General features: G+C 28.6%; 1 protein-coding gene across 1 annotated transcript; it reads left to right on the plus strand.

Annotated features, from left to right (window-relative positions):
* Positions 1–2,852: 2,852 nt before the first annotated feature.
* LOC109813901 (uncharacterized) lies at positions 2,853–7,529 on the plus strand. The gene is made up of 2 exons (XM_020378190.3): positions 2,853–3,868; positions 7,047–7,529. The coding sequence occupies exons 1-2, from the start codon at positions 3,453–3,455 to the stop codon at positions 7,279–7,281; spliced, it is 651 nt and encodes a 216-aa protein (XP_020233779.1). The 5' UTR covers positions 2,853–3,452; the 3' UTR covers positions 7,282–7,529.
* The last annotated feature ends 18,017 nt before the right edge of the window (positions 7,530–25,546 follow it).

Genomic DNA, 25,546 nt, shown 5'->3' on the forward strand with positions numbered 1-25,546 from the left:
CTACTTCCTGGTAACTTAAATCTGAAAAAAAAGAAAGAAAAAAATAAAATAATATATATATATATATATATATATATATATATATATATATATATATTATATACCAATTTGATCTAGTAAATACAATTACCCTTCGATTGCTATGCCCGAAATAGCCAAGAAATAAAGTAGAGAGACAAAATAACGAACAAAAATAATTTGTAATTGCTTGACATCGAAGAAATTTATCAGAAAAAAAAAATGTGATCCCATATCTTTTTATTTCACATTTGAATAACACGTTACCAAAATGGTTACTCACGCGAAAAAGTTTTTATTTATTTGAATATATTTTCTTTGAAAAACAAGCTTTTATTCGAATATCTAGACTTTCATTTAAATAGAATTTAGTTTACTCAATTGAAAGTTTAGAATTTTATTTACTTAACTAGACGTATTATTTTAATCAATTTTTAATCTAAAAATATTACTTTAAAATTGTCTAATTTTAATTAATTATTTCTTTTATTTCAAAATATTATTTATTTAGTTATATAATTTTTTATTTAAATAATTTATAAAAATTAAATTTAAGAATATATTTTTTGCTTTATTATTTGTTTATTTCTCTTATGTTTTTTATATACTTTATTTTTTATCTATTTTTTTTTTCTATTTCTTACTATACATACATACATAATATTATTTTTCTCATATATTTTTTTTAACTAAACAATCAAATTTCTATTCAATTTTTTATTTATTTTTTTTTCATCTATTTCTCTCCACTCAAACTTTCACCTATTTCTTCTTTTTTTTACCAAATTTGGGTCATCTTGATCGCAAGCAAGGACGGAGCCAAGGGGGGACCTACGGGTGCCACGGCCCCCCCAACAATTTTAATTTTTTTTATATACATATATATTACTATATGGCACCCTTATTTTTAATATAAACTCATATTTTTAATATAAACTCATATGTATATTACTATATGGCACCCCCTATATGGCACCCCCAGTATTGAAATCCTGGCTCCGTCCCTGATCGCAAGGAGATTAAGTTTTTTATTATCCTCGAGCAGGTATATTGTTCAAAAATCAAAATGATTTAAAGTTTTCCTTAGCTAGTTTTGTTTTGATTTTTCTGTTAAGAAAAAAAAAACGGCACTAAAAACATGTAAATTAACACTGAATTTTATAAGATATTAATACAGTATAGAAAAGTTGCATGTTATTCTTAAAAAAATTAAATTAAATTAACAGTATTAAAAATAAACTCATATCAGTACGAGAAAAAAAATCGTATTTTATATAACATCTACCTTAAAAAAAAAAGTGATATGATAGTAAATGATTAATAGTAAAGATAAGGAATTTAGGAGTGTAAATAAAACTATGTAAAAAATAACTGTAAATAAATTGAATTATTTGAGCTTAGTCCATGCAATATTTATTTAAACTGTTTGTTTATAAACGAATTTGTTCAAGGTTATAGTTAACACTAAATATTTAAACCCTAAAAACGTGTAATTTAGTAGTAAGGGTTTATCTACGCTTAAGTAAGGTTAGGAGTTCGAATCCTATCTTGTGTATGCAGCCGCGTTAAATTTAGTTATCTCACCCTTTAAAGTGCCTTCAACCTAACGAAGAGGAAAAAAAAAAAATAATGAATATTTAAATAAATAGTTTATACATATTTGTCACACACACACGCCATTTACCTAGTAAATTTTCAAGAGTCATATTTTAAATAAATGATTATTTTTGAAAGAATTTCATTTCACTATTTTCATTATCATTTTTTATTCCAATATTAAATCATCTTTATACATACAAAATTATATAATATTACTATTTTAATAATTATTTATTATTAGTATAAAAAAATATACTCACAGTTCATTAGCGACTAATTCTGTCAAGAATCTTGAATACGAAAACTGTACTTTTCATCATGAGTGATTCTACGTCTTTCGAAAAATACAACAAAACATCCTCCGAATACACATTAAAAAAAATTATATTTAAATTATTATCTGATATACCGTATTGGAATATATTTCAGACAAAATTTTTGAAAGATGAATCATTTTTCTTTCATCATTTATGATTCAAGTTTTTTTATTCAAATTTTAAAGTTATATATTTTATCATTTAACTTTTAAAACTTTATATCCTTTATTACATTAATAATAATTGATTATTGATTTAACACTTGACATATTATATTGATATGATATATATGATAAATTTAATTTAATTTTTAAAACATTACTCTTTTTTGAATAGTTGTTATTAGAATCATGTTATTTAGTTAATTAATTATTTGAAAAAATAAATTAATCCTCAATATTAATAAAATACATTAATTAAGAGACTAAATTAATAAATACTTAATATTTTAAAAATTCATTATATAATTTCATTAATTTGAAAATTATTTATAAAAAAAAAAGATGATATTTTAAAAATTAAATTGATGATTTATTCGATGATATGACATAATATATTGCATTAATAATTAACGTATAATATTAATAATCAATTAGTAATATTGTAGTTAACTAATAAAGTAATAAAATAAAAAAAATGTGATAATAAAATACGTATACCTTAAAAAATTGGTGACGAATTTTGTAAATAGTAAAACAAGAAATATATTACTAAAAATGGAAAATACATAAAAAGACAAGAAAATGTATATAAATAAAAAAGGGAAAGTGAAAGCGGTGAATGTGGAAGAGGACAAGGAATTTTGTGCTTTTCACAGTTTGATCTGTTGGTGGCAGCGGCAAAAGAAAGAGCTTTTTAGGTGACCTCTATGGCTCTGTCTATCAATCACTCTTCAAATTCTTTCGCCCTTTTCCTTCTTTCTTGCATTCTCTGCTCTGTTACTGTTACTGTTACAGTAGAAAAAACCACCGTATTTTCTCGCCAAACTCAACAAGAGAAAGAGAAACGTGGGTCCCACTTATCTCATAACTCATTACACCATGTCACTTCACCGTTCACCCTCCCCGTGTTCAACAATCTTTCCCGTGTTAAGGTTTCTTTTGCTTGTAATTATGGTAACGACATCGACATGGAGAAAATAAGACACATATTAAAACACTATGCTTTGAGTCATCGAGACACTGTTAGATTTCCAAGACCCTTTTTTTTTAACATAGAAACAAACAAAAAAGAAAAAGGTTTTTTTTTGTGGATAGATTTCTCCCATCAGATCACTGCATTATTCATAATGCTGTTTCCCTTATATCATCTTTTTTGATCCATTTCTCTCTCTCTCTCTCTCGCTCAGGTCCTTTGTCAGGGACTCAGAAGAGAGAGATCGCATACCTTGCGCACAATTCACACAACTCGTGCTGGGGTTCAGAAAGACTGAAACTTTCTTCTTAAAAACTTGGTGGGTATTAATGTTCTTTGTCTTGCTCAGTCATTACATGAAGATTCTCTACTTGGGTGTTCAAAATGTTGGTCACTACTGAGGACAAGTCTCAATCTCATGTTGTTGTTGACATAGACAATGTTTGCTGTCACCGGAGCTCGGCCGTCGGCGAGGGGTGCTCCGACGCCGGAGACCGGTCAGATGAAGAGCAAAGGTCCTCCCATGGCTCTGGCACTGAGATTGTGGGAGTGTGTGAGAAGAAGAGAGGATCCTCTGCATCAGAGTGTTCAGTGGAGGTGGATCTGGAGGAGGGTGCAGCTCCTGAGGTTAAGGTGCATTTGGCTAATGTGGAGAGGGATTGTAGGATTTGCCATCTCAGCATGGATATGACCAATCATGAATCTGGAACTCCCATTGAGCTAGGATGTTCTTGTAAGGATGATTTGGCTGCAGCTCACAAGCAGTGTGCTGAGGCTTGGTTCAAGATCAAGGGCAACAAGTAAGTACACTTTCATGTCTTTGGAAAAGTATTGTCAATTTGTAAGATTGAAGAGTACTACTTACTAGTTACTACTCGCCATTTTTAAATTGTGTGTTTTTCTTTTGGAGTGAAGTTATGCATTTGGTACTCTGGTGGCCTTGCTTTAATCTCTTTTTTCCAAATCTGGTGCTATTTGACAGTTCGAGTTGCCTATTTGCTGTTTTCTTGCCCTGAGCAATTTAGCGCATGTTTATGATGCGAGAGGCTTTGGGTTAATAATGCGGGTTAAAGGATCACGCTTGATGAAGTGTCTTTTCTATTTTTGAGGAAAGAATGGAGTGTGAATCTGATTCTTCTTTTGCAAACAGAAGGACATTCTGTGAGCTAAATTTAGCTACATTATTCCAAAAATGGTTTAGGTAAAGATTAAATGCTTGAAGGAAAAATGTTGGAGGGGGGCTGAAAATATCCCTATTTGCAGGTCTGACTGTTCAAGCATATGTATCAGCTTTTCCAATATTTGTTTGATTTGCTCCTCTACCTCTCTATCCTGTTGCTGGTGAACAGATGGTATCTTTGGGATTTGGTGGAAAAGGGAAGGGAAAACAATTTTCATTTCTAATAAATATTTTATAATTTTGGTAATTTTTAATATAAAGAAATAAAATGATATCCTAATCTTTTGTTTATTTGTATAAACAATATTAACTCTCTTAATTAAAAAATATCAACTTTGCCCACCCTTTTCTTTTCCTCCAAAACTTCACTTGCACATGTCCTAAGTCAACTGATATAGTTGTTGCTGTCAGGATCTCTCATTTATTTTTGGGATAATTACACAGATCTTCTTGAGGTTAGTGTTAATCACATTGAATTGTTGAAACCTTTATTATTTGAAAACAACTCTTACCTTATTTGCTTTGTTATTTTTAATAAGACTGCATGAATGGTCCATAAATAAAAGTTGGAGGGTTATGAAGATTATTTTGTAAGTCAAAGTGTAAGGACAGTCCACATAGGGAGGTGGGTGTAGTTTTCAAATGAAGAAAGCTGTCGGTGCAATTAACGTTAACTTCAAGGGTGTTTAATATAATTATCCCCTTATTTATTATTGATCAGGACACCGTTATTCATTAATTCCTTTTTTTTCTTTCCTTAAAAGAAATCATGAATAGGTGAATCATTCACATAGGACTTTTGTGATACCTGTATTTCATGAAGCAATAGTTTCACCTATTGCCGACCAGCTCTAATAATTTCCAAATTCAAAACTTAACTAAATGATTATCAAACTGTTGGGGTGTGCCAAGAGAAAAATACTTTGAGAAATTAAACACAGTTTTATTATCATCTATGGGTCTTCTAGGTTCAACAAGTGGAAAAAGGAAATTTTTGAATGAAATCACTTTACATTAACCTTGGTTTAACAAAAATAAGAGAAAGTAGAAACACTGAAGATTGGTATCTTAGTGGGTAGATATGCAAAAACAGTTTAGTGTTTCGTACATCTATTTATCACAGGTGATTTTATGGTGGAATGCATTCTGAAAAAATTGCACTACATAGTCAATCTGTACTCATTACAGATCTAATTTGATCCTTCTTTTCACTACCGCTCAGCACTAAATAAATTACACTGCTGCAAGTATGAAACTTGGTTATATGATATTTTCTTTTTTCTTGTTCATTCTTCATTTGCCAAATTTAATTTCTAGTTATTCATTTTGCTCTGTGTTTTTTATCTGAACTGAAGCCTGCAAAATAAGCCCCCCTATCTTAGAACAAAAAACGGTAGCAACATCATATTTTCCTATTCTTGGTTCCTTTTTCACCTTCAAATGAAAAATGATGCTTGTTTAGCCTGTTCAAATTCTGATTCAGATAAAATCTTCTTTAATTTCCTTTTTTCATGGTTTTTTACTAGGTTTTAGTTGACCATATCATATACGCACAAAGTTTCTACTTGATCTTTCGTCTTATTTGTAATCTTTTAAAGCAGAAATTAGTTGCAAGATTTGAATTTCAATTGGGTTAACTTAAATGTTTTTAAAACAGTAATGCGTTAAAAATATTCATACATTCCGAGGGCATGTGGATTTTCAGGAAGACTTACAGCAAAGCCTGTGTCTCATATCCGTTGATCATTGGCTGTATTTCTTAGGCTGGCCAACTGTCATGTACAATCTGGACCATGTTAAAACTTAGAAGTAATTTTGCAAGGCTGAGTTTTGATGTCGTTTTTGAACTTTGGGATTGTATAAGCATAACTAAGTTTCTACTTTGTACAATTCCACTTAACTTTTAAAGCATGTGTTTGTTTTTATATCTGCATTAAATTTCAGAAAACCTGGAGATAAGCAAAATAAGCATAAATGTAATGGTTAAACCGTATGAAGAAACATGAAAATTTGTTGCATCTAGATTGTTCTCCTTTTTACTGTTATAAACTTGTATGAATCACTGGTGTTGTAAACTTGTATGACTTAAATGTTAAGTTGAGCTTCATACTTTCTGGCTTCAATTTTCCCTTGGCTGATTTTCTTAGTTAAGAATATTATGCTCGGAATTATCTTTTCTTATCAGACATGTAGTTTGTGTTGGATCAATTATACCGTTTTACCTTTATCTTTATGTTTGGAAATTCTCTAGTTATGAAATCAAATCAGGAACTCTGGCTTCTGGCACAATAAATCATTGTTGGGCATTGTTACAATTCCGTGTGTGATTGTTGATCCATATTTTCCAGGATATTGAAGATAATCTAATTTAGCTTTCAATGGATAAACTCTCATTCGTGTCCTTATCTTGATTGTTTTCCTTATCCTTTTTCCCTTGTGTACTGTTCCCTGCCCAAACACAGAACATTAAGAAGTGACAACGGCTGGGCAAATCAATTATCATTTGCTGTTATTTATGAGATTATATATTCTAAACATAGATTTGTTTTAGTGAACTGGGATTGCAAAGCATCTCAGAAACTGCTTTGTATGGCTTTCCCTGTTTTTTGCTAAAATGTGGCTCAAGATCAGTAATTTTCCATATATATATATATATTCATGGTATATATATATATATATATAAATATATATATATATATATATATATTTGCATTGTTTTTGGTGGGATTTACTGCACTGAGGCATTACTTGAATAGGCTTGTTAACCTTGCTAATTATTTGATTTGTATGCTTAACAGAACTTGTGAAATCTGTGGATCAATTGCACGCAACGTAGCTGGTGCTATTGAAATTCAAATGACAGAACAGTGGAATGAGGCAAATGATGGTTCCACGGTACCACCATCTGGACCGGCACCACCGGCAGAAATTCGAAATTTCTGGCAGGGTCACCGTTTCTTGAATTTCCTTCTAGCCTGTATGGTCTTTGCCTTTGTCATATCCTGGCTTTTTCACTTTAATGTGCCCTCTTGAATTCCTGTGTAACTTGAGGATGAAGCATAGCAGGTTAAGATGATGGGGGGTTATTAGGCCAACCTATGCCTCTTAACACAGGTATCAAACTCAATACCTGTGTCTTCATAGTTTATTGGGATATGTGTCTTTCGTTCCATATGATGTTCATATGTGTTGTATTCTTAATTTTATTTTGCTCAACTTAGAATAGCCCCATGGATGTTATTGAATTTTCTGAGGTAAATTTATATATCATTCTCGCTGCATCTTGTAGGTATGTTTGTTTTTCAGTTCAAAGTAACCCAAAAGCAACACATTATTTGCTTGAGCTTTTTTCATCGGAAAGTGAAAAAAGTCCGTTTAACTAGTTTTGAACGGATTTCTAAACACACGTAGAAATTGTACTGGAATCGTTACACAAACAAACTTGGAGGGTTTCTACTTTCTAGTTTCTACAATCTACAATGAACCTATCAATTTTGGGTACATTAGTGCACCACCTAGTTTTAACCATGTAGGGTGAGATCAGATCCTATGCAACACTTCAATAGAGACATTGCTCCAAGTGGATACAAGATAACCTTAGGCTACTCATAAGTTCCATCCATCTATTACTCCAAACATTGATTTTGAAGTAATGTGTGATTCATGTTTGGATGTTTTTAGTTTATACTTGCAACCAATCGAAAATTAATGATGTAAATACGACAAATTATCTTTCACCTCCTGTACAGTCTATCTTCTCGTTAAATATTTTAAAAAGTTATGATCAAAGTTTTCGTACACTTCCAAGTGAACTTTTCTCGATTGTTAGACGATTATAGTATGTTAGGGAGAGCGTTTGTAATGATATTGAAAGAAATTGTTTTTTATTAAAATTGATTGTAAAATTACATGATTTATGTTTGAATGTGTTTATGCTAAATATAAGTCAATAATTTTTTTTTATTCAACGTAAAATCTGTCTAATATTATTTCAACATAAAATTAATTTGGATCTAAAATCAAATTTCACCATAAGATTAAGCATATGAACATATATTTAAATCATGTTAGTTGATAATTTAACGTGATCGTAAATGATACATTCCAAACACTTACACTCATTTTTTTGTTAAGATAAAATCGATACTAGTGCTATGTTTTTTTATTATTTTAAAAATAGTCATTAGCATAGAGATAACTCACTAGTTATGCGTGTATAATTTCATTGCAGTGTCAATTTTTTGAGACACACTAAGGTTCTGTTTGCTTTATCATTGTTTTTGTTTGTTAATAAAAATAAACATTTTAATAATATTAGTTTTTATCTAATTCTACTTCAACGCTGTATCAAACTGATATAAATCCTTCGAATAAATGGTGGGTAATATAGTTTATTATGTATAAGAAAAAAGAGGTAATATAATTTATCATTATGGCACAAAACATAAATTGACAAATAATCTCACTCCTTAAGTATATGAAAAGAAAATTATTATTACATATAAAATTGAGGTTAGAGTTACCATCTCTAGCTTCATGCATATTAAAAAATTAGGGAGATTGCATTTACTTCTTTTAAAGTAAGTTTGCCTAAATGAGACAAATTATTCCTCTAATTTTTAAAAAATAAATATCTCTCTTAATGTTAATTCTATTTAACTTAGGTTAAATTATAAATAAAATTAAAAATTATTCAGGCAAAAAATAATAAATCTTTAATGTATATAACTTTTTTCTTTTTTGTTCATTAAGAGATTTTCTTTTCACTATTATTTATTCTTTTCAGTATCTTTATTGAAAACAACTCTTTAAGTTGTCTTCATTTTAATTTATGCCAACAGAAAAGTAGTTTTATAAAAGATACATAATTGTTTTTTTATGATTCCGATATATGACAGAGAAATATACTATTAAAACTATAAAGACATATTCTTTATTGATACATCTAGAATTATTTAAGTTTCTTAAACTTAATTTTTGATGATTAATATTATATATAGAATTTTTTAGATAGAAATAATTAATCACTTATGTCCTTGTGCAGTCAATTAGTAAATGATATTATTTTTATATTTATACTATGTCACAATGGATTGAAGCTAAGAGCATAAATACAATACTAATAATTCCCTGCACTTTTTCAACCATAGAAAATAGTTCAAATTGTAAAACATGTATATAAACTAAGATTATGGAAATGGGTGGTATGTGAAAGCTAAATTATAAAATAAGGAAATCCCAAGCGTGTGGTTCAGCAGTAGGGATTGATCTACGCTTAAGTAAGGTCAGGGGTTCGAATCTTGCCTTGTGTATGCAGCTGCGTTAAATATTGGGACCAGTTATCTCACCTTTTGAGGTGAGCAAGGACGGAGCCAAGGGGGGACCTACGGGTGCCACGGCCCCCCCAACAATTTTAATTTTTTTTATATACATATATATTACTATATGGCACCCCCTATTTTTAATATAAACTCATATGTATAATTAAATGAATAACCCAAATTTATTTTTTTATTCAACTTTTGGACTTCTGGTACGGCCTGCTATGTGGTATCACTTTGGAAATTTTTTTTTTTTTAAAAATGTAGCGCCTCATTTGATCATTCCAATTCTCGGCCCCCCAGTATTGAAATCCTGGCTCCGTCCCTGGAGGTGAGGTGTCTTCCACGTAGCGAGGAGATTAGTCACCACTATCGGTACTGAGTGACGAACAAAAAAAAAATATATAAAATAAGAGAAGTAAATGTCAACTAATAAAATAGAAGGAAGATTGGTGTCATTTTGACAAATCTCAAGAGAGGTTATAGCAATTCCCCCATAAAAAAAACTTTTTATGAAAGATTATTTTTATAAATAAATTTTTTGTACTTCAAAAAATTTATCCTTGATTTTCGACTAGAGGATATCTTGGGCTCACATAAAAAATAACATAATTTGATCACATACAAATAATAATATTTTTATTTCTTATTTATTTGTTTGTCATTATGGTTAAGAATAAAAATTTTCAATATTAACTTTTAAATTAAAATAAATAATTAAAATTAAAATATTATAAATAAAGTTATAATATATTACCATTATTGTAGTTATTTTTATTGTGATGGTAAGGTGGCAATGGTGGTGGTGGAGATGACAACGGTAACAACAATTATAGTAATAATGATAACAAAAATAATAATAAATACAATTATGATGATGACGTTACATGATAATTTTATTTGTAATTTTTAATTTAAATCGCTTATATTATTTTAAGAGTTAAGATTAAATAATTTTATTCACATATAAAAATGACAACACTAATATTTGAATTTAGAGTCACTACGTAGACATGCTACTTCAATCTCTGATCAATCTTAAGATTATCCCTTTCTTCCATAATAAAACTCATCTGCTTGTAAAAAAGATAAGGTATAAAGAAAAACAATTAATAAGACTTTAGCTTATAAAATATTAATAATTTTGAAAAAAAGAAAACACAAAAACATTGATAGATAGTGAATCAGGGTAGTATTTTCAAACATTGGTCCTTTCTTAGAAGAAGTACGCTTTCCTTAGGGGACTAAAGTAAATTGAATCCAAGATTATAGCTAGTAGGGACAAGATTTGTCCTTGAGCCTGAATAAAAAATTGGACATTTATAATTATGTTCAACATTGATAAAGACTTAAAAAGAAGGAAGAAAAAAAAATAGATTGATCGAGACTTTATCTTCTAAGATTCGTACAATGATTTTATTCCCGTGTCAAGTAGGACTAACTTAGGAGCATGGTTAACAATGAGTTTTTAAAGACACGATTCGATCTGCTGAATCTATAATTTTATTCATCTAAGAATATATAATGATGTTTTGGATGATTGTCACATTACTATTTCATCACTAATCATTTCATGATATAATGCTTTATTTTCTCTAGTGCTCCAAATATCATTATAAAGATTTTGAACATGTCGAACATAAAATCTTATTTTAATATTTCAGTCCCCCTTCTTTTAATTTTTGTCTTTCTGTTCCCCCTCTCCAACCCAGACAAACCATTTAGATCCATGTATACCCCCTCCACCAATAAATAAATAAATAACAAATCTATGCTAAATATATAGCTTTACCAAGAAAAATAGATGAGTAAGAATATTACAATTTGCTATCCACGATATTTATTGATTAAGTAATTATAATTAAGATAATATTAAAATAATTTTAACAAAGGTTTTGTTGCCTTTTGTATTTTATATATATATATATATATATATATATATATATATATATATATATATATATATATATATATATTTAACTATACCACTACTAGAATTTCTCTTATTACATGCGACTTTTCTTGCGAATTTTTCATAAAAATTCGCAGGAAACGTTGTTCTTGCAAATTTTCCTGCGAAATTTTATCTGCAGGTAATACCTTCGTGGATAATATTTTTTTGCGAATTTTAAAATTCGCAGGAAATTTTCCTGCGAAATTTCTTGCGAAAAAAATTCGCAGGAAACTTTCCTGCAAAAAAAAATTTGCAGGAAAGTTTCATGCAAAAAAAAATTCGTAGGAAAATTCGCAGGAAAGTTTCCTGCGAATTTTTTTTGCAAGAAATTTTGCAAGAATATTTTTTAAATTACTATAAATTCTATCAATAATTTTTCAACTTTCAAATGCTCACAATGAATTCATCCGAAGAATTTGTTTCCATGCCTCCAACATGTGAATGTGATACATAATCTTTTAAATTCTAAGATTGTAGATTATAAGCCTAACACTCAACCATATAAGTCAACTTGTAAGGTAAGTGTTGCCCCAACTTATATACTCTTTAATTGCTTTATTTTCAATCGATGTGGGACTTGAAGTTTTTTTTAAAATATTAAACTTATAAATTTAATTTTTTTTTAAATTTTTCTTGCGAATTAAAATTTGCAGGAAAATTCGCAAGAAAAGTTACCTGCAAAATTTTTCTACCATTTAGTAAAAATTACTTGCGAATTTATTTTTGCAAGAAAATCTGCAAGAAACAAAATAAAATTCTTACAATATTTTCTGCAAATTTTTATTACCATGGAAAAAAATTTCTACGATTATTAAAATTGTAGCAAAATTTATAGGAAATATCTATAAATTATTTTTCGCAAATAAATTCGCAAAAAATTTCTATGAATATTTTTTTACAGGAAAATTCGCAAAAAATTTCTACGAATATTTTTTTGCAAGAAAATTCGCAAAAAATTTCTGCGAATATTTTTTTGCAGGAAAATTTGCAAGAAAATAACACTTTTCTAGTAGTGTACCTATAACTAATGTAAAGTTTATTAAAAAAAAAACAAAGAAAAGACAAGAAAATGCGAAAGGCAATACGCATTATTTGAAGTGTTGAATGCCATGTGCTGAGTCAGTCATAAATTGTCCATATCATAAATTTGGTTTTAAGAAAAAAAATAAGGAACTTGAATATATGGGTAAATGTATTTTACATTTTTATGGTAACTATTTAATCACCCAACATATAGATATTTTAACATTGCACATGATATACCGCAGAGAATCTCAAGGACATAAAGACAGAATTAAAATGAGATTAAGAGCATAAACATATAATTAGACATAGAGATGAGATATATATTGCCGTATCTATTCACGATTTAAAAGATGGAGAAGTGATCGATAGATCTTTGAAAAAAAAAAATTTCGTGATATTAGATTCTTAAATTTTAACTCTTTAAATTTGGAAGGGAGAATAAATGTAAACATGATATTTAATTACTAATTATTTAAGAAATTAATAGAGTTAGTAATTGAAAATAATAGAAAGATTAATTTGTATAACAGAGTTAAAATTTAGGAACAGAGATGTCATAAAGAATTTTTCAAAAACTTATCAACCACCTTTACCATTTTTTAGGAATCAAATTAAGTGTTTACTCCATATCTATTTGTCAATTTTTAAGCAATCTTCAATTATATCTCTCCTCTATAAATTGTTTTACACAATTCACCTTCATTTATCAATTTTAACCTAAATTAACATATTTAATTTTTCATTTTTATATTGTCCAATTCTCATTTCACACCAATCATCATAGAAAATCCAAAATAGCATTCTTTCTTCCTCTTTTTTCACTCTTAATTTTTTTTCCTCATATATGATTTGAGATTTGATAATTCATTTTGCAAAAAAAAAAACAAGAAGAGAGAATTATATAAGAACCTTCGAGGCATCAAATTTTGGGACACAGAAAATCTAAAGTATATATTTTTTTTACTGTTTTCTTTTATTTTGCTTGTGACTTTTTTAGAATCTCTCTTGAGTGAGATCTCTTAGCGTTTGACTCGAACTTCTCTTTTAAAGGTAATTTTTCATCATCTTTATTCTCCTACTAACCATCAAATTTCTTCTAAAGACATGCATCTTTATGCTTTTTACTTGTATTTTCATCTATAATTGACTCATCTTTCACCAAATTTAAAGCAAAACTCTTGTCATTTATATAAACATTGAGCACTTCTTTGTTGTTTATATGTTTAATCAGACAATTTTTATCTTCAAATAACACTTTGTAGCCTTTTTCTAACAACTGAGCAACACTCAACAAATGTTGATTAATATAAAGAACGTATAAAACATCAAATATTAATTTAAAATCTAAATGAATTTTAATAGCAATTATTCCTTTGCCTTTTGTTGCAAGATGTGCTTCATTCCCCATTTGAACTTTAGAGATATTAGTTTTGTTGAGTTCTTTGAAGAGTTCTCGATCATAAGTCATATAGTTTGTGCAACCACTATCAATAATTTAAGCTTTAAAGGATTTTTTGGCCATAAAGCATGACATTGAGAGTCTTGTTGATTTTCAATAATGTTGACTTCTTATTACTCGTGAGATTTGCACACATCTTTCACATGCCTTAATTGTCCGTACTTGTAACATATTTCTTTAGGCCTCCATTAACATCTTTGTTGTGGATGACTGGTCTTTTTGCAATAAGGATATGATGAAAAGTTTTGAGTACTATTATTTTGATTGTTCTCTTGGAATGATTCCTTTCTTCTTGTTTTTGCCACCATTGTTGTTTTTCCATTTAGCTAAATATACACCCTTCACAACTCCTTCTTTCCTCATATACCTCATTTGTTTTATTGCTTACAATGCATGTAAGACCTCTACCAAAGTGATTTTACTCAAATCCTTTGTTTTTTCCAAGACTATTATTGAAACTTCATATCTCTTAGGTACAATTTCTAAAAAAAATTCAATTCTAGAATTAATAAATCGTGTTCCTAGTAATTGTACCTTAATTAGCAATGCCAATAAATTTCTTTGAGTATTGTTTGGTTGTCTTAGACTCCTTCTTTCTTTGTAACTCAAATTCTCATTAAATTTAGCACTTGCATGTTTTGAATCATTTCATCTTCAACATATTCTTCCTTCAAGCAATCCCAAGTTGCTTTTGGCAATTTGAGAGTTACAATCTTGATGAAAATATTTTGTGAGACACAACCAAACAAACAATTATTTGGCTTTGCTTTCTTGATTTTCTTTTCTTTGTGAATTTTGATTTGAGTTATAGTAGGATTGCCTAACAGCGTGAAAACATCATAATTGTTTTCTATGATTTTTTAGAGATATAAAGTCTCTAGTTATATTTGCATTCTCATCGCCTAAAGATCATATTTTTCTTAAATTATGATTAATATATTTATTATGTGATTTCTTTCTTATTTTTATTGAGTATTTTTTGTCCGATTTTTAACCATCAATTTTATTTTATTTAGGAATATTCATGTTTCGGGAATAATTATATAAAAAAAATTCTATCACAATTGGATATACAACAATTGGATAAACGAGACATATAGATGAAAAACCATTGTTCGAAGAATATTATCATATTTTTTAATACAGTTTAAAATAAATTTCTAATTACAAATTAATGATTAATATCTAATAATTGTTGATTAAATGTAATTTATATCAACATATTATTGATTATCAATTACAATAATTAAAGGTGTTTTATAACTATCGATTACTCGTTATCTCTAGATTTTAAAATTTTATTATGGAAATTGTGTAGAGAAATAAATATTTAGTAAATGTTTTATTGATTGAATACAATGTGTTTTGATTAAATTTTGATAAATGAAAACATGTAATTTAAAACAAGATAATTTTATATTTTAAATTTATAATTTTATAATATAACTAAACTTAAAAAGACTAACACATAATCTATATTCAGTAAAAAAAAATACACAATCTATCAATAAAATCTGATTTAAATTAATTATTCCAATCATGTAATTTAAAACTATGAAATTTTATCATTTGAGACATGAAAAATATTTGTTTTTAATCGATATATATATTATTACTAGATTTATTTTCTTATAATGTAATATCATTTTTAATAAATATGAAATTCATCTAATATATTTTCGATCCTATTGATATATCAAATAATTTTGTAATGCATAAATTAGATACAAAAATAAGCATTTTACAAATTAAGTGTCATTTAATTTTTTTCTTTTAAATTCAAATGTTAATTAAAGTCAACATTATATTTTAAAAGTAATGTATATATATATATATAACTGCCAATTCAATATTTAAATCCTTTAATACCTTATCATATTAAATTGATTAATTTTAGGAAATTTTACAAAAATATAAGAAGTTATAAACTCAATTTACTCCACTTTTTAACCCAAAAAGTAGAAGAAATTAAAATGAAATATCAAAATTTTGATGTGTGATATTTATTTATTTATCGTTTCGTGCATCAGACGTATGGTTAATATCTAGTTAGTGATTAATTTGAAGAGTGATTAGAATCCTATAATTAATAATAAATTGGAAGGGAAATTTAGTTGAGTCAGTGCACGAGTTGCTGCCATTAACTCGGCGCGATTAACGCTCATTAATCTGCATCATCTCAGTTCACCACGTGGAACTATAACTCCCTCATTCTTTTCCTTTTGCCATATTATTATCAACATTAATAGCTACAAACATTTAAAAGACTAAGGAAATAAACTCGCAATATTTGAACTCGCTATATTTTCACAGAGAATATTTAATTTAATCCGGTATGATTTTGAAATATTTGATTTATTAAATCAGATATAAAGATAGAGATAGGGATGTGTATATATTTATGTATTTATATTTATTTAAAATTTATATAATTTTTACTTAATTTTAAATTTATGTTAGTTGAATTTTAATTAATATAATTTTATAATTATTATTCTATGTTAGAATTCTTTTTTTTTATATATAAAATATTTAATTAATTTTTAGATAGATATGAAACGAATACGAATATATCTAATATTCGATATGGATAAAGATAATATAAAACTTGCACCCGTTCAGCTTGCTATTATCTATAGTTTAAATTAATATTCATGTTCTCCGAGTGAAAAGTAATTTTGTATCGATATTATCAACAACTTTTTTTTATTGATATGATGTTTTATATATTATAAATGGTGGTTTGTGATTAAATGATTATCATGTTGAAGTATCACTTATTTCTTTGTATATTGTTTTGTCCTACTATGAGTATTTTTTAGTGTATTAGGCAAAAAATTAATCACAATCACAATGTGTCGACTAATGCCAAACTCATGAATGTTGACAATTGCAGCAATGCATGTGTTGGTGATGTTGATAATTGTGGAATAGATATTAGTAATAATTTTGTAAGAAAATTTTCATAATTGAATTTTTATGTTGACCATTAATTATTTTTATATATAATTTAAAAATTGTAAATTACTCTTCTCATATAATTGAATTTTTATCTTGACCATTAATTATTTTTATATATAATTTAAAAATTATAAATTACTCTTCTTATATTAAAATATGCTCTCATTAAATATGTTTCTTATGTATTTGTGTGTGAATATATAGATAGATAAATAGATAATTAAATGAATCACTAAAATTGATCTAATGATCAAAGTGTTAAAATAACATGTAAAGTTTTACATTCAAATTTTGTTATGGTTGTTATAATTTTTATAAATTAAAAAATAAAGATAATTATGTTTGACTTTTTTTAGTTTAAAAAGTTATTTAAAACTTTTACCCTAGATGCAATAATATAATAGGTATGTAGATTATTATATTTGCTTTCTTTTTATACAAAGGATATCTCAACCAAGTTAGAGACGAATTTCATTGAAACATAAATATCACTAGATTGAGTATTGTCCTTTTTAATAAATTATTCTTTACAAGTCGACTGATGGGAAGAAATATTTTTATTATTCTAAAACTGTTATTCTAAAACTCTATGGTTCTCCTTTCTGACTCTAGAGGTAATTGAAAGGCTGGTAATAGTTAACCTTAAAAATAGCGCATCAATTTTGATTTGAAAACTTATATTCTATGTCATTCATTATTAATTTTATAAAATTCTAAAATTATTTAAACTTGTAGAAAAATACTAGCAGCTTTTTTGTATTGCTCTTCTTTTAAAATACACCCTTTTTATTGGATATCTATCTATATCACTGTATGTATTGGAATATCTATTTATCTATATAAAAGAAAATTATACTTGAGAAGAAATATTAATGTAATATTTAATAATATTAAATTAATATTAACTAAATTACACATTTGGTCTCTTAATTTTTATTAATTTACAATTTTAGTCTCTCTATTTTAAAATATTAAATTAATATTTAATCTTTTTAATTTTAAAAATAAAAAATTTCATTTTTCCATCAAATTAACATTTATTAATCATTGAATTTTAATGTTTATTTATATTAAAGTGATGTGACATTTAGTAATAAGATATTTAAAAAAATTATAAATAAATTATGTGAGTAAGATTTATTAATAGAATAAATAATAATCACTTAAAAATATATATAAACAAACATTTTTATATGTTATATTTTAATTTATACATTTATATTTCATGTTATTAAATATTATATTACTTAAGTGGTAACAGGTTATTAAATAACATAAAAATTTAAAAAATAACAAATATTAAATTAATGATAGGATCAAAATTTTGTATTTTTAAAAATAAAAAAATTAAATATTCTTATTTTAAAATAGGGTAATCAAAATTATGAATTAACAAAAATAAATAAATCAAAAGTACAATATATACTTCATAATTTTATTAATAATTACATATTTGAAAGTGCTTTTAATATTATTATAATCCAATTTAACTTTATTTTATCAACCAAACTTTTTTAAAAAATATATATATATCCAAACAAAATTATACTATATAAATATTTAACTTAATTTTTACCAAACTTGAACTTACGATATATTTTTAATTTAAACTTACATTTACAGATTTTAATCTAAACATCCAATATTTTTTTTTCTTTTCTCAATCTCTTTATTGTGTCTATGTCTAATCATACACTTCTTTCTTCATTTTATATGATCTCTTACCTATATAAAAAGGTATAAACACATTTCGTATTAATAAAATTTTCATAAATATAATAAAAGTCTCGATTGTTATAACAACAAAGTTACCCTCCGTGGCCAATCCATGTCTCTTACTACAGCATTTTTCATGAACATGCATGAAATGTTTCAGAATTGGGAAACGACAACATATATTTTGTCGCTTAATACCTTCCTTGTCAGCTTAACCAGACCAATAATCAGAAATAGGATGAGACCACAGCTCATGTGGCCCTGTTCATCGGAGACATGAACAGATTCATGTGATCCTAACCTGTAACCAGCAACCACCAATGGTGCCATGGCCATGGGCTACCATTATCAATTACAATTAGAATTAGAATGTTGGTCGCATCTTGCATATCTTATGTGGTTGGGATATGCATGCATCTTTATGTTCTTTGCATATATCATGTTGCCGACATAATCTCAAGTTAAAAAGTAGCGTATCCTCAATAACTATGATCTTATCCTTTTAACTGGTTCGTAATTATTGGTAATAAGACAAAGCTTATAAAAGTATAACAAAGTTTGAATTGTGGGGTAATCCACTCTCTTTGGAGCTCATCCTTATTATATGTTTCTCTTTTCTTTTTTGTTGGTTTCACTTTTAATGTAAGTTGTTTACCTCTTAAATCAAATTTACTTATTGTGTGTGTGAAGAGAAAGTATCTGAATTGTGTAGCGGACACACCAAGTATATATATTTCACCTCACAATCACATACGCTACGATGTCAATTTTTGTATAGTTAATTAATCATAATATTACTACGTGAAAAGGAAAGGACACCATATTGTTACATCATTAAATTTGTATGTATGTTTTTACTTATAAGTAAAAAAAACATTTTATATATTTTTGATTGATGGTTAGAATTTTTTTTTATGCATACCATCCAGTTTTATATTAGTATAATATTTGATCAAGTCTATATTGATATATTACATACCATCTATTTTTTTAATATTAATACTGTAAATTAAAGTTTAAAGTATCATATAAGTGGAATAACTGAATTAGAAAAATTTACGTTCGGCAAAATTAATTTACACCAATTTCACTGATATTTGACACATTAGAAAATACAGTCAAATTTCCAGAATTTAATACTCAAATCAATTCGGTGAAATCTAGGTGGTTAGTGATGAGTTACGAAAAAAACTTGGACTAATAATTCACTTAATTAAACATTTATGTAATAAATTCTTATATATTGGGAGTTTATTATTATAAGCTTGATTATAAAATTATTAAAAAAAATTTAAAAAAATTATTGGGATAATTTGTTCATAGAGAGTTTGTTAAAAAAATAAACTAGAAAAATATAAACTGCTTATATTAATATAAATTCTTTCAAGTGAGTGTAGTATATGTGGTAGTAGAATAATTAACATGTGAAGATTTGTTACACTATTTGCTATCGTAAAAATAGGTAGAAAATTGATGAGAGTAAAATTTGGCAGCAAATTAACAAGTTGAGTTGTTTAATAAAGATAAATTAGAAGGGAGATGATTTTAAGAAATATAACACCAATATCTATTTTTTTTTCATTTATCACAGCAAGCAAAAATAAATAAGAAATAAGTTATTTATTTATGTATGTGAGCACTTTAACTTCATCTCCAACACTCTATTGTGTCTTTATTGATTTGGTTTGAGACCAGATTAGTGTTGTTGGTTTGTTACCAAAACATTGCATATGTTCCTTTATTAATCATTTACAAAAAAAAAAATTATACGATATACACGTGCTTTTATTCTTCATTAAAATAGGCAGAAATAAGTGAAAAATCACTAGTAGAAAAAAGACTTTTAAAATCGGTTATTTTTTACTTTTAAAATTGGTTCTGTAACCGATTTTGAAAGATCCAATTTTAAAAGTTAGACTTTTAAAATCGGTTAAACAACCAATTTTAAAAGTCAACTTTTAAAATCGGTTGTTTTATAACCGATCTTAAAAGTCTGGTTGTGAAAAAAAATTAAACTGGAACGGGCCGTTCCAGTCGGATTAAAAGACCAAAAAAATCACTTGGAGAACGGTCCGTTCTGCAAGGAGTACGGGTCGTTCTCCTAGGAGTACGGGCCGTTCCAGCTTCAAAATTTTCCCAAACTGCACCTGCAACGAAAATTGAAACGAGAAAAGAATGAGAAACACAAAAAGAACATAAGCAGACGAAAATGAAAATGAAATTTACCTGGAGACTTTAGAAAATGAGAATGGAAGGGAATATAAAAGATTTCTGACGATACTTTTAAAATCGGTTAATTAAGAACCGATTTTGTATACCACATACAAAATCGGTTATGAGATAACCGATCTTAAAAGTGGCACTTTTAAGATCAATTCTCTCATAACTGATCTTAAAAGTGCTTTTAAGATCGGTTGTTTTGTAACCGATCTTAAAAGTACCACTTTTAAGATCGGTTCTTTTATAACCGATCTTAAAAGTACTTTTAAGATCGGTTAAATTTTAAACCGATCTTAAAAGTGTTCATGTTATTTACGAAATTGCCACCGCGTCACTTTTAAGATCGGTTAACTTATAACCAATCTTAAAACTCCGATTTTAAATCCAATTTTTGCACTAGTGAATGAATTACTCATTTATATGTATAAGTATTATAACTTCATTTCTAACACTTTGTTTTATCTTGATCGGTTTGATTTGATAATTAGATTGGTGTTGGTGATTTACGTTAGTAAAACTTTGCATATGTTACTTTACTAATTGATTACATATAGGAAATTATGAGACTCACGTGTCTTTTTTTTTTTCATTAAAACAAACACAAATAAGTGATAAATGAGTTACTTATTCACATGTGGGAGTGTTTTTTTATCTTTACTATGTTTTGTCTCTGATTGGTTTAATTTGAGAACCAAATTGGTATTAATAATGTTCGTTACTAAAACTCTGCATGTCTACCTCTATTAATCTATTAGGAAAAGAAAATTGTAGGACCTACATTTCTTTTTTTCTTCACTAAAACAAGTAATAAGTGAGAAATGAATTACTTATTCACACGCGTGAGCATTTTAACTTCATCTCCAACAATTTATTTTGACTTGATTCATTCGATTTGAAAATCATACCGATGTTGGTGATGTATGTTATCAAAACTTTGCATACGTTCCTTTGTTAATCAGTTATGGAAAGGAAATTGTAGGACCTGAATGTCTTTTTTTCACTAAAACAAGCATAAATAAGTGAGAAGTGAGTTACTTATTTACTTGCGTGAGCGTTTTAACTTCAACTCTAACACTTTTTTTCGTCTTGATTTGTTTGATTATTCAAGAACCATATTAGTGGTGGTGTACGCTACTAAAACTCTGCATAGCTACCCCCAACTTAGAAATTTGTTTGTCCTCAAACAAAAGGTCTTAATTGAGAGTATAATATAACTAACTTATCTATCCAGTGAATACTAAAAGTTTCACCCAAAAAATATGTTAATGCATTTACATGATTTCAAAGATTCCAATAAGGACTTGTTTGCAAAATCCAGTGAGTACATGCTACAACAAATGGTGCCCACATGATAACAAAAATTATAAACCTCAAGCACACTCAAGGGCAATATTCACTCATCTTCCATTGTTTTCAGTCAAGAGCACTAAAATTCCTCATCAAAGTGTATCTCTCAATGATATATTGTGAAGGGTGAGTGTTTCTCTCATTTCATGCACTAAAACATGCTAAGTCTGTTTTGTTATTCGTCTCCCACAAATCTATTGTTAAGACTACACATGGATCACTAAGGACTTAAGAGGGTTGTAGTGTGGCCTGGCTATCAGAGATTTGGTTTTTCTTTGGGAATCTGAAGGCCTGTTTGACAAGAGACATTCTCACTCATATGGGTTAATTCCAAATTCCTGCACTAGTTTAAACTCTCTTGACTCTTTTTTTTTTTTTTTGTTTCATCCCTCTTTTGATTAAGTTTGTTAGTTCCTTCCCTTTTAGACTATTTACAATTTGATGAACTGGTAACAAGGAACTTTGAGCATAAAATTAACTCTTGAAATTTTTATCTTTTTTTTTTTTTTTTTTTTTTTTTTTTAACATCAAGTAATTGATTCACCCAAGAAACAAACTTTGCCTGTACAACTCAGCTCCAACCAATGATTTCTTCATGCAAGCTACCCCCAACTTGGTTCAAATCCCACTTGTTTCATGAGAATGTCTCTTACCAAAAAGGCTAGGGACAATCATGGTTTTTCTTCTTAAGCTTAGGGGTTCTGTTTAGGCTCACATTGGCTGATTAAAGATCAAATATAATTCAAGGGTTGGCTATTTGGTTCCTGGCTAAGTAAAACAATTGCCTTAATGCATTCCAGGCTAGCTTAACTACAACTCATGGGAGACTCAAACAAAACTGACCGCATGAACCAGTGATGACTCTCAGAGATTGAATTTTAACTGTTTGGCTCACTCCCTCACACGACTTGGTTAAGTGCCCTAGACATCAACAACTTCAGACTCATTTCAACTTCACTTGAACATGCTTGAAGCACATACTTAAAGTCAAAAATGTACAATCACTTATGCAACAATGTAGATTTCCAGATTAGCAAACAATGCTCATTGAAAACTTGAACCATGAAAATGCTCATTCCAGAAAGATTATCAATTTGATTCCCAAAAAGAATTTTGTCATCACCACAAGTGGACACAAAACACATTAGATACTAATACAATATTTGCATGAAAGCACAACAGAAATCAAAAGAGAGAACTTAAAACTTACCTTGAATCAAAGAGAATGATGGTGTGTGTGAAAGAGAAGAAAGCGAGAGAAAGGGATAACTTCTTTTCTGTTCTTGGATTGGTCTTTCTCAAATTTTTTTTTTGAGGCGCTCAGCCATTTGGGTACAGAGAGCATTATAAAGAAAAGCGCTGAGCGCTTTGAAAACGCTCAGCCATTTGATGCAGAAATCTCAACTAAAATGTTTTGCTGATATGAACGGCTGAGCGCCTTGAAACGGCTGAGCCGTTTACCCCCTGTGAGGAAAATTTATCTACAAAGTAGACACTGCAGCCAAACGACTGAGCCGTTTTTAATGGCTGAGCCGTTTTGTCAGTTTTGTAAACTTACCTGGAAGAAGCACATTTTGTTCTCCTTTCACACTCCCACTTCCAGTTACCTTCAATAAACTATAAAAAACATAACACAAGAGAAGAGAATGTTGAAGGAACAAAACATTTGATAGAATGCATCATCAAAACATCAAATCACAAACTCAACTCTTCAAAAGCATAACTACATATGTAAAGTATTAAACTAAAATGAAAATGAGAATTCAAACCAAAATAGCTGGGTTGCCTCCCAGTAAGCGCTTCTTTATTGTCATTAGCTTGACACTTCCTGTATGACCATGGCTCCTTCAGATAAGTAATGGTGGTGAGTCTTTCACCTCGCCACCCAAATATTGTTTGAGCCTTTGACCATTTACTACCCAAATCCTTCCAGTGGCAGGATTTTCAAGTTCAATAGCCCCATATGATTTGACTTGTAAATATATAGGTGAGTCCACAAAACACAACAAAACAAATATATCTATATATTATAAATATTCACAAACTAAATTATTTACAAAATTACAAAATCACAAGAACAAGAATTACTAAATAACACCAAATCCCCGGCAACGGCGCCAGAAACTTGATGAAGATTTTCGCAATCTCTCCACTTGGCAAGCGGACCAAGTTTCGATGTAGTATTTAAGTATCGTCCTCAGGGATTTGAGAATTTAGTAATTCTTACTCTAATGATTAATATAGAGATGTTGATATGATTGGAAGTGAGCTAATGTGAGGCAAAATTAAAACGATAATGTAAAAGTTATAAGAACAATTATATGAAACAAGGATTGGACCCTAGAGCACTTGCTAACTCCTAAATTTCCTTAAAATAAATATGATTTCATCTTCATGACTTCCACGTTCATTTAGTAATTCAACAAGATCCCTCAAAATTGAATCCTAAAGTAATTAATCTAAAACATGATTCCTCTATGTTTTATGATTAACACTTTGCATTAAGAGCAATGACTTGAACAAGGTGACTAAACAAATCAAGTCTATTCCTAGAGCAAGAGATGTTTAGGTGCAAGATTCAGTTCGGGTTTTCAAAAACGTTTTCCAACCGGATTCAAAAACCAAAAATCATACAACGGGTGATCAAGCCGATATAAGCATTAAGAGAAGAATCAAACACAAGTAATGAAAATGAAATGCATATATATATTTAAGAAGAAGAAGAGTTAGTAGTTACATCTAGACCAATCCTCAAAGATTTAGCCCCTCATGGCCATTTACAAGATCAAAGGAGTGGAAGAAGAAATTACAAAGGAAGAGATGAAGAAAAAGGAGTTGATCCTCGTTCCCAAGTGATCCAGCCTCCAAATCTTCGTTCCCACTCTGTTCTTTCTTCCTCCTGTGCTCCCCGCTCTTGTTTTTCTCTTTGTTTTCGTCTCTGTTCCCCCTTTTCTCTCTCCCCTGCCCTTTTATAATTGCTAGAATTAAAACAGAGTAGGCAGGAAAGAGAAGAATCCGCTCAGCGCCTTGAAACGGCTGAGCGGTTTGAAGAATTCTTCACCATGAAGTAATCTGAATGGCTGAGCCATTCAAATCCGCTGAGCGCCTGAGAGATTCTTCATTGTTAAGCAAGCACAAGGGGCTGGGCGCTTCATATCCGCTCAGCGCCTAGGAGGCAGAGAGCACTCCTTCTTCCAGGGCCAAATCCGCTCAGCGCCTTATAGTGGCTGAGCGCCTCTCTTTTGCTGCATTTGTTGAGCTCTCTGGCTTGAAGGCGCTCAGCCGTTTCAAGGC

Source organism: Cajanus cajan, chromosome 9 (genome assembly GCF_000230855.2).
Source record: "Cajanus cajan strain Asha chromosome 9, NIPB_CcT2T_4, whole genome shotgun sequence".
Taxonomy (NCBI): Eukaryota; Viridiplantae; Streptophyta; class Magnoliopsida; order Fabales; family Fabaceae; genus Cajanus; species Cajanus cajan.

Excerpts from the sequence above, each read along its gene's own strand:
- LOC109813901 (XM_020378190.3), top strand. The coding sequence starts at position 3,453 with ATGTTGGTCACTACTGAGGACAAGTCTCAATCTCATGTTGTTGTTGAC. Across the intron at positions 3,869-7,046 it reads TTCAAGATCAAGGGCAACAA|AACTTGTGAAATCTGTGGAT; the intron begins GTAAGTACACTT and ends TATGCTTAACAG.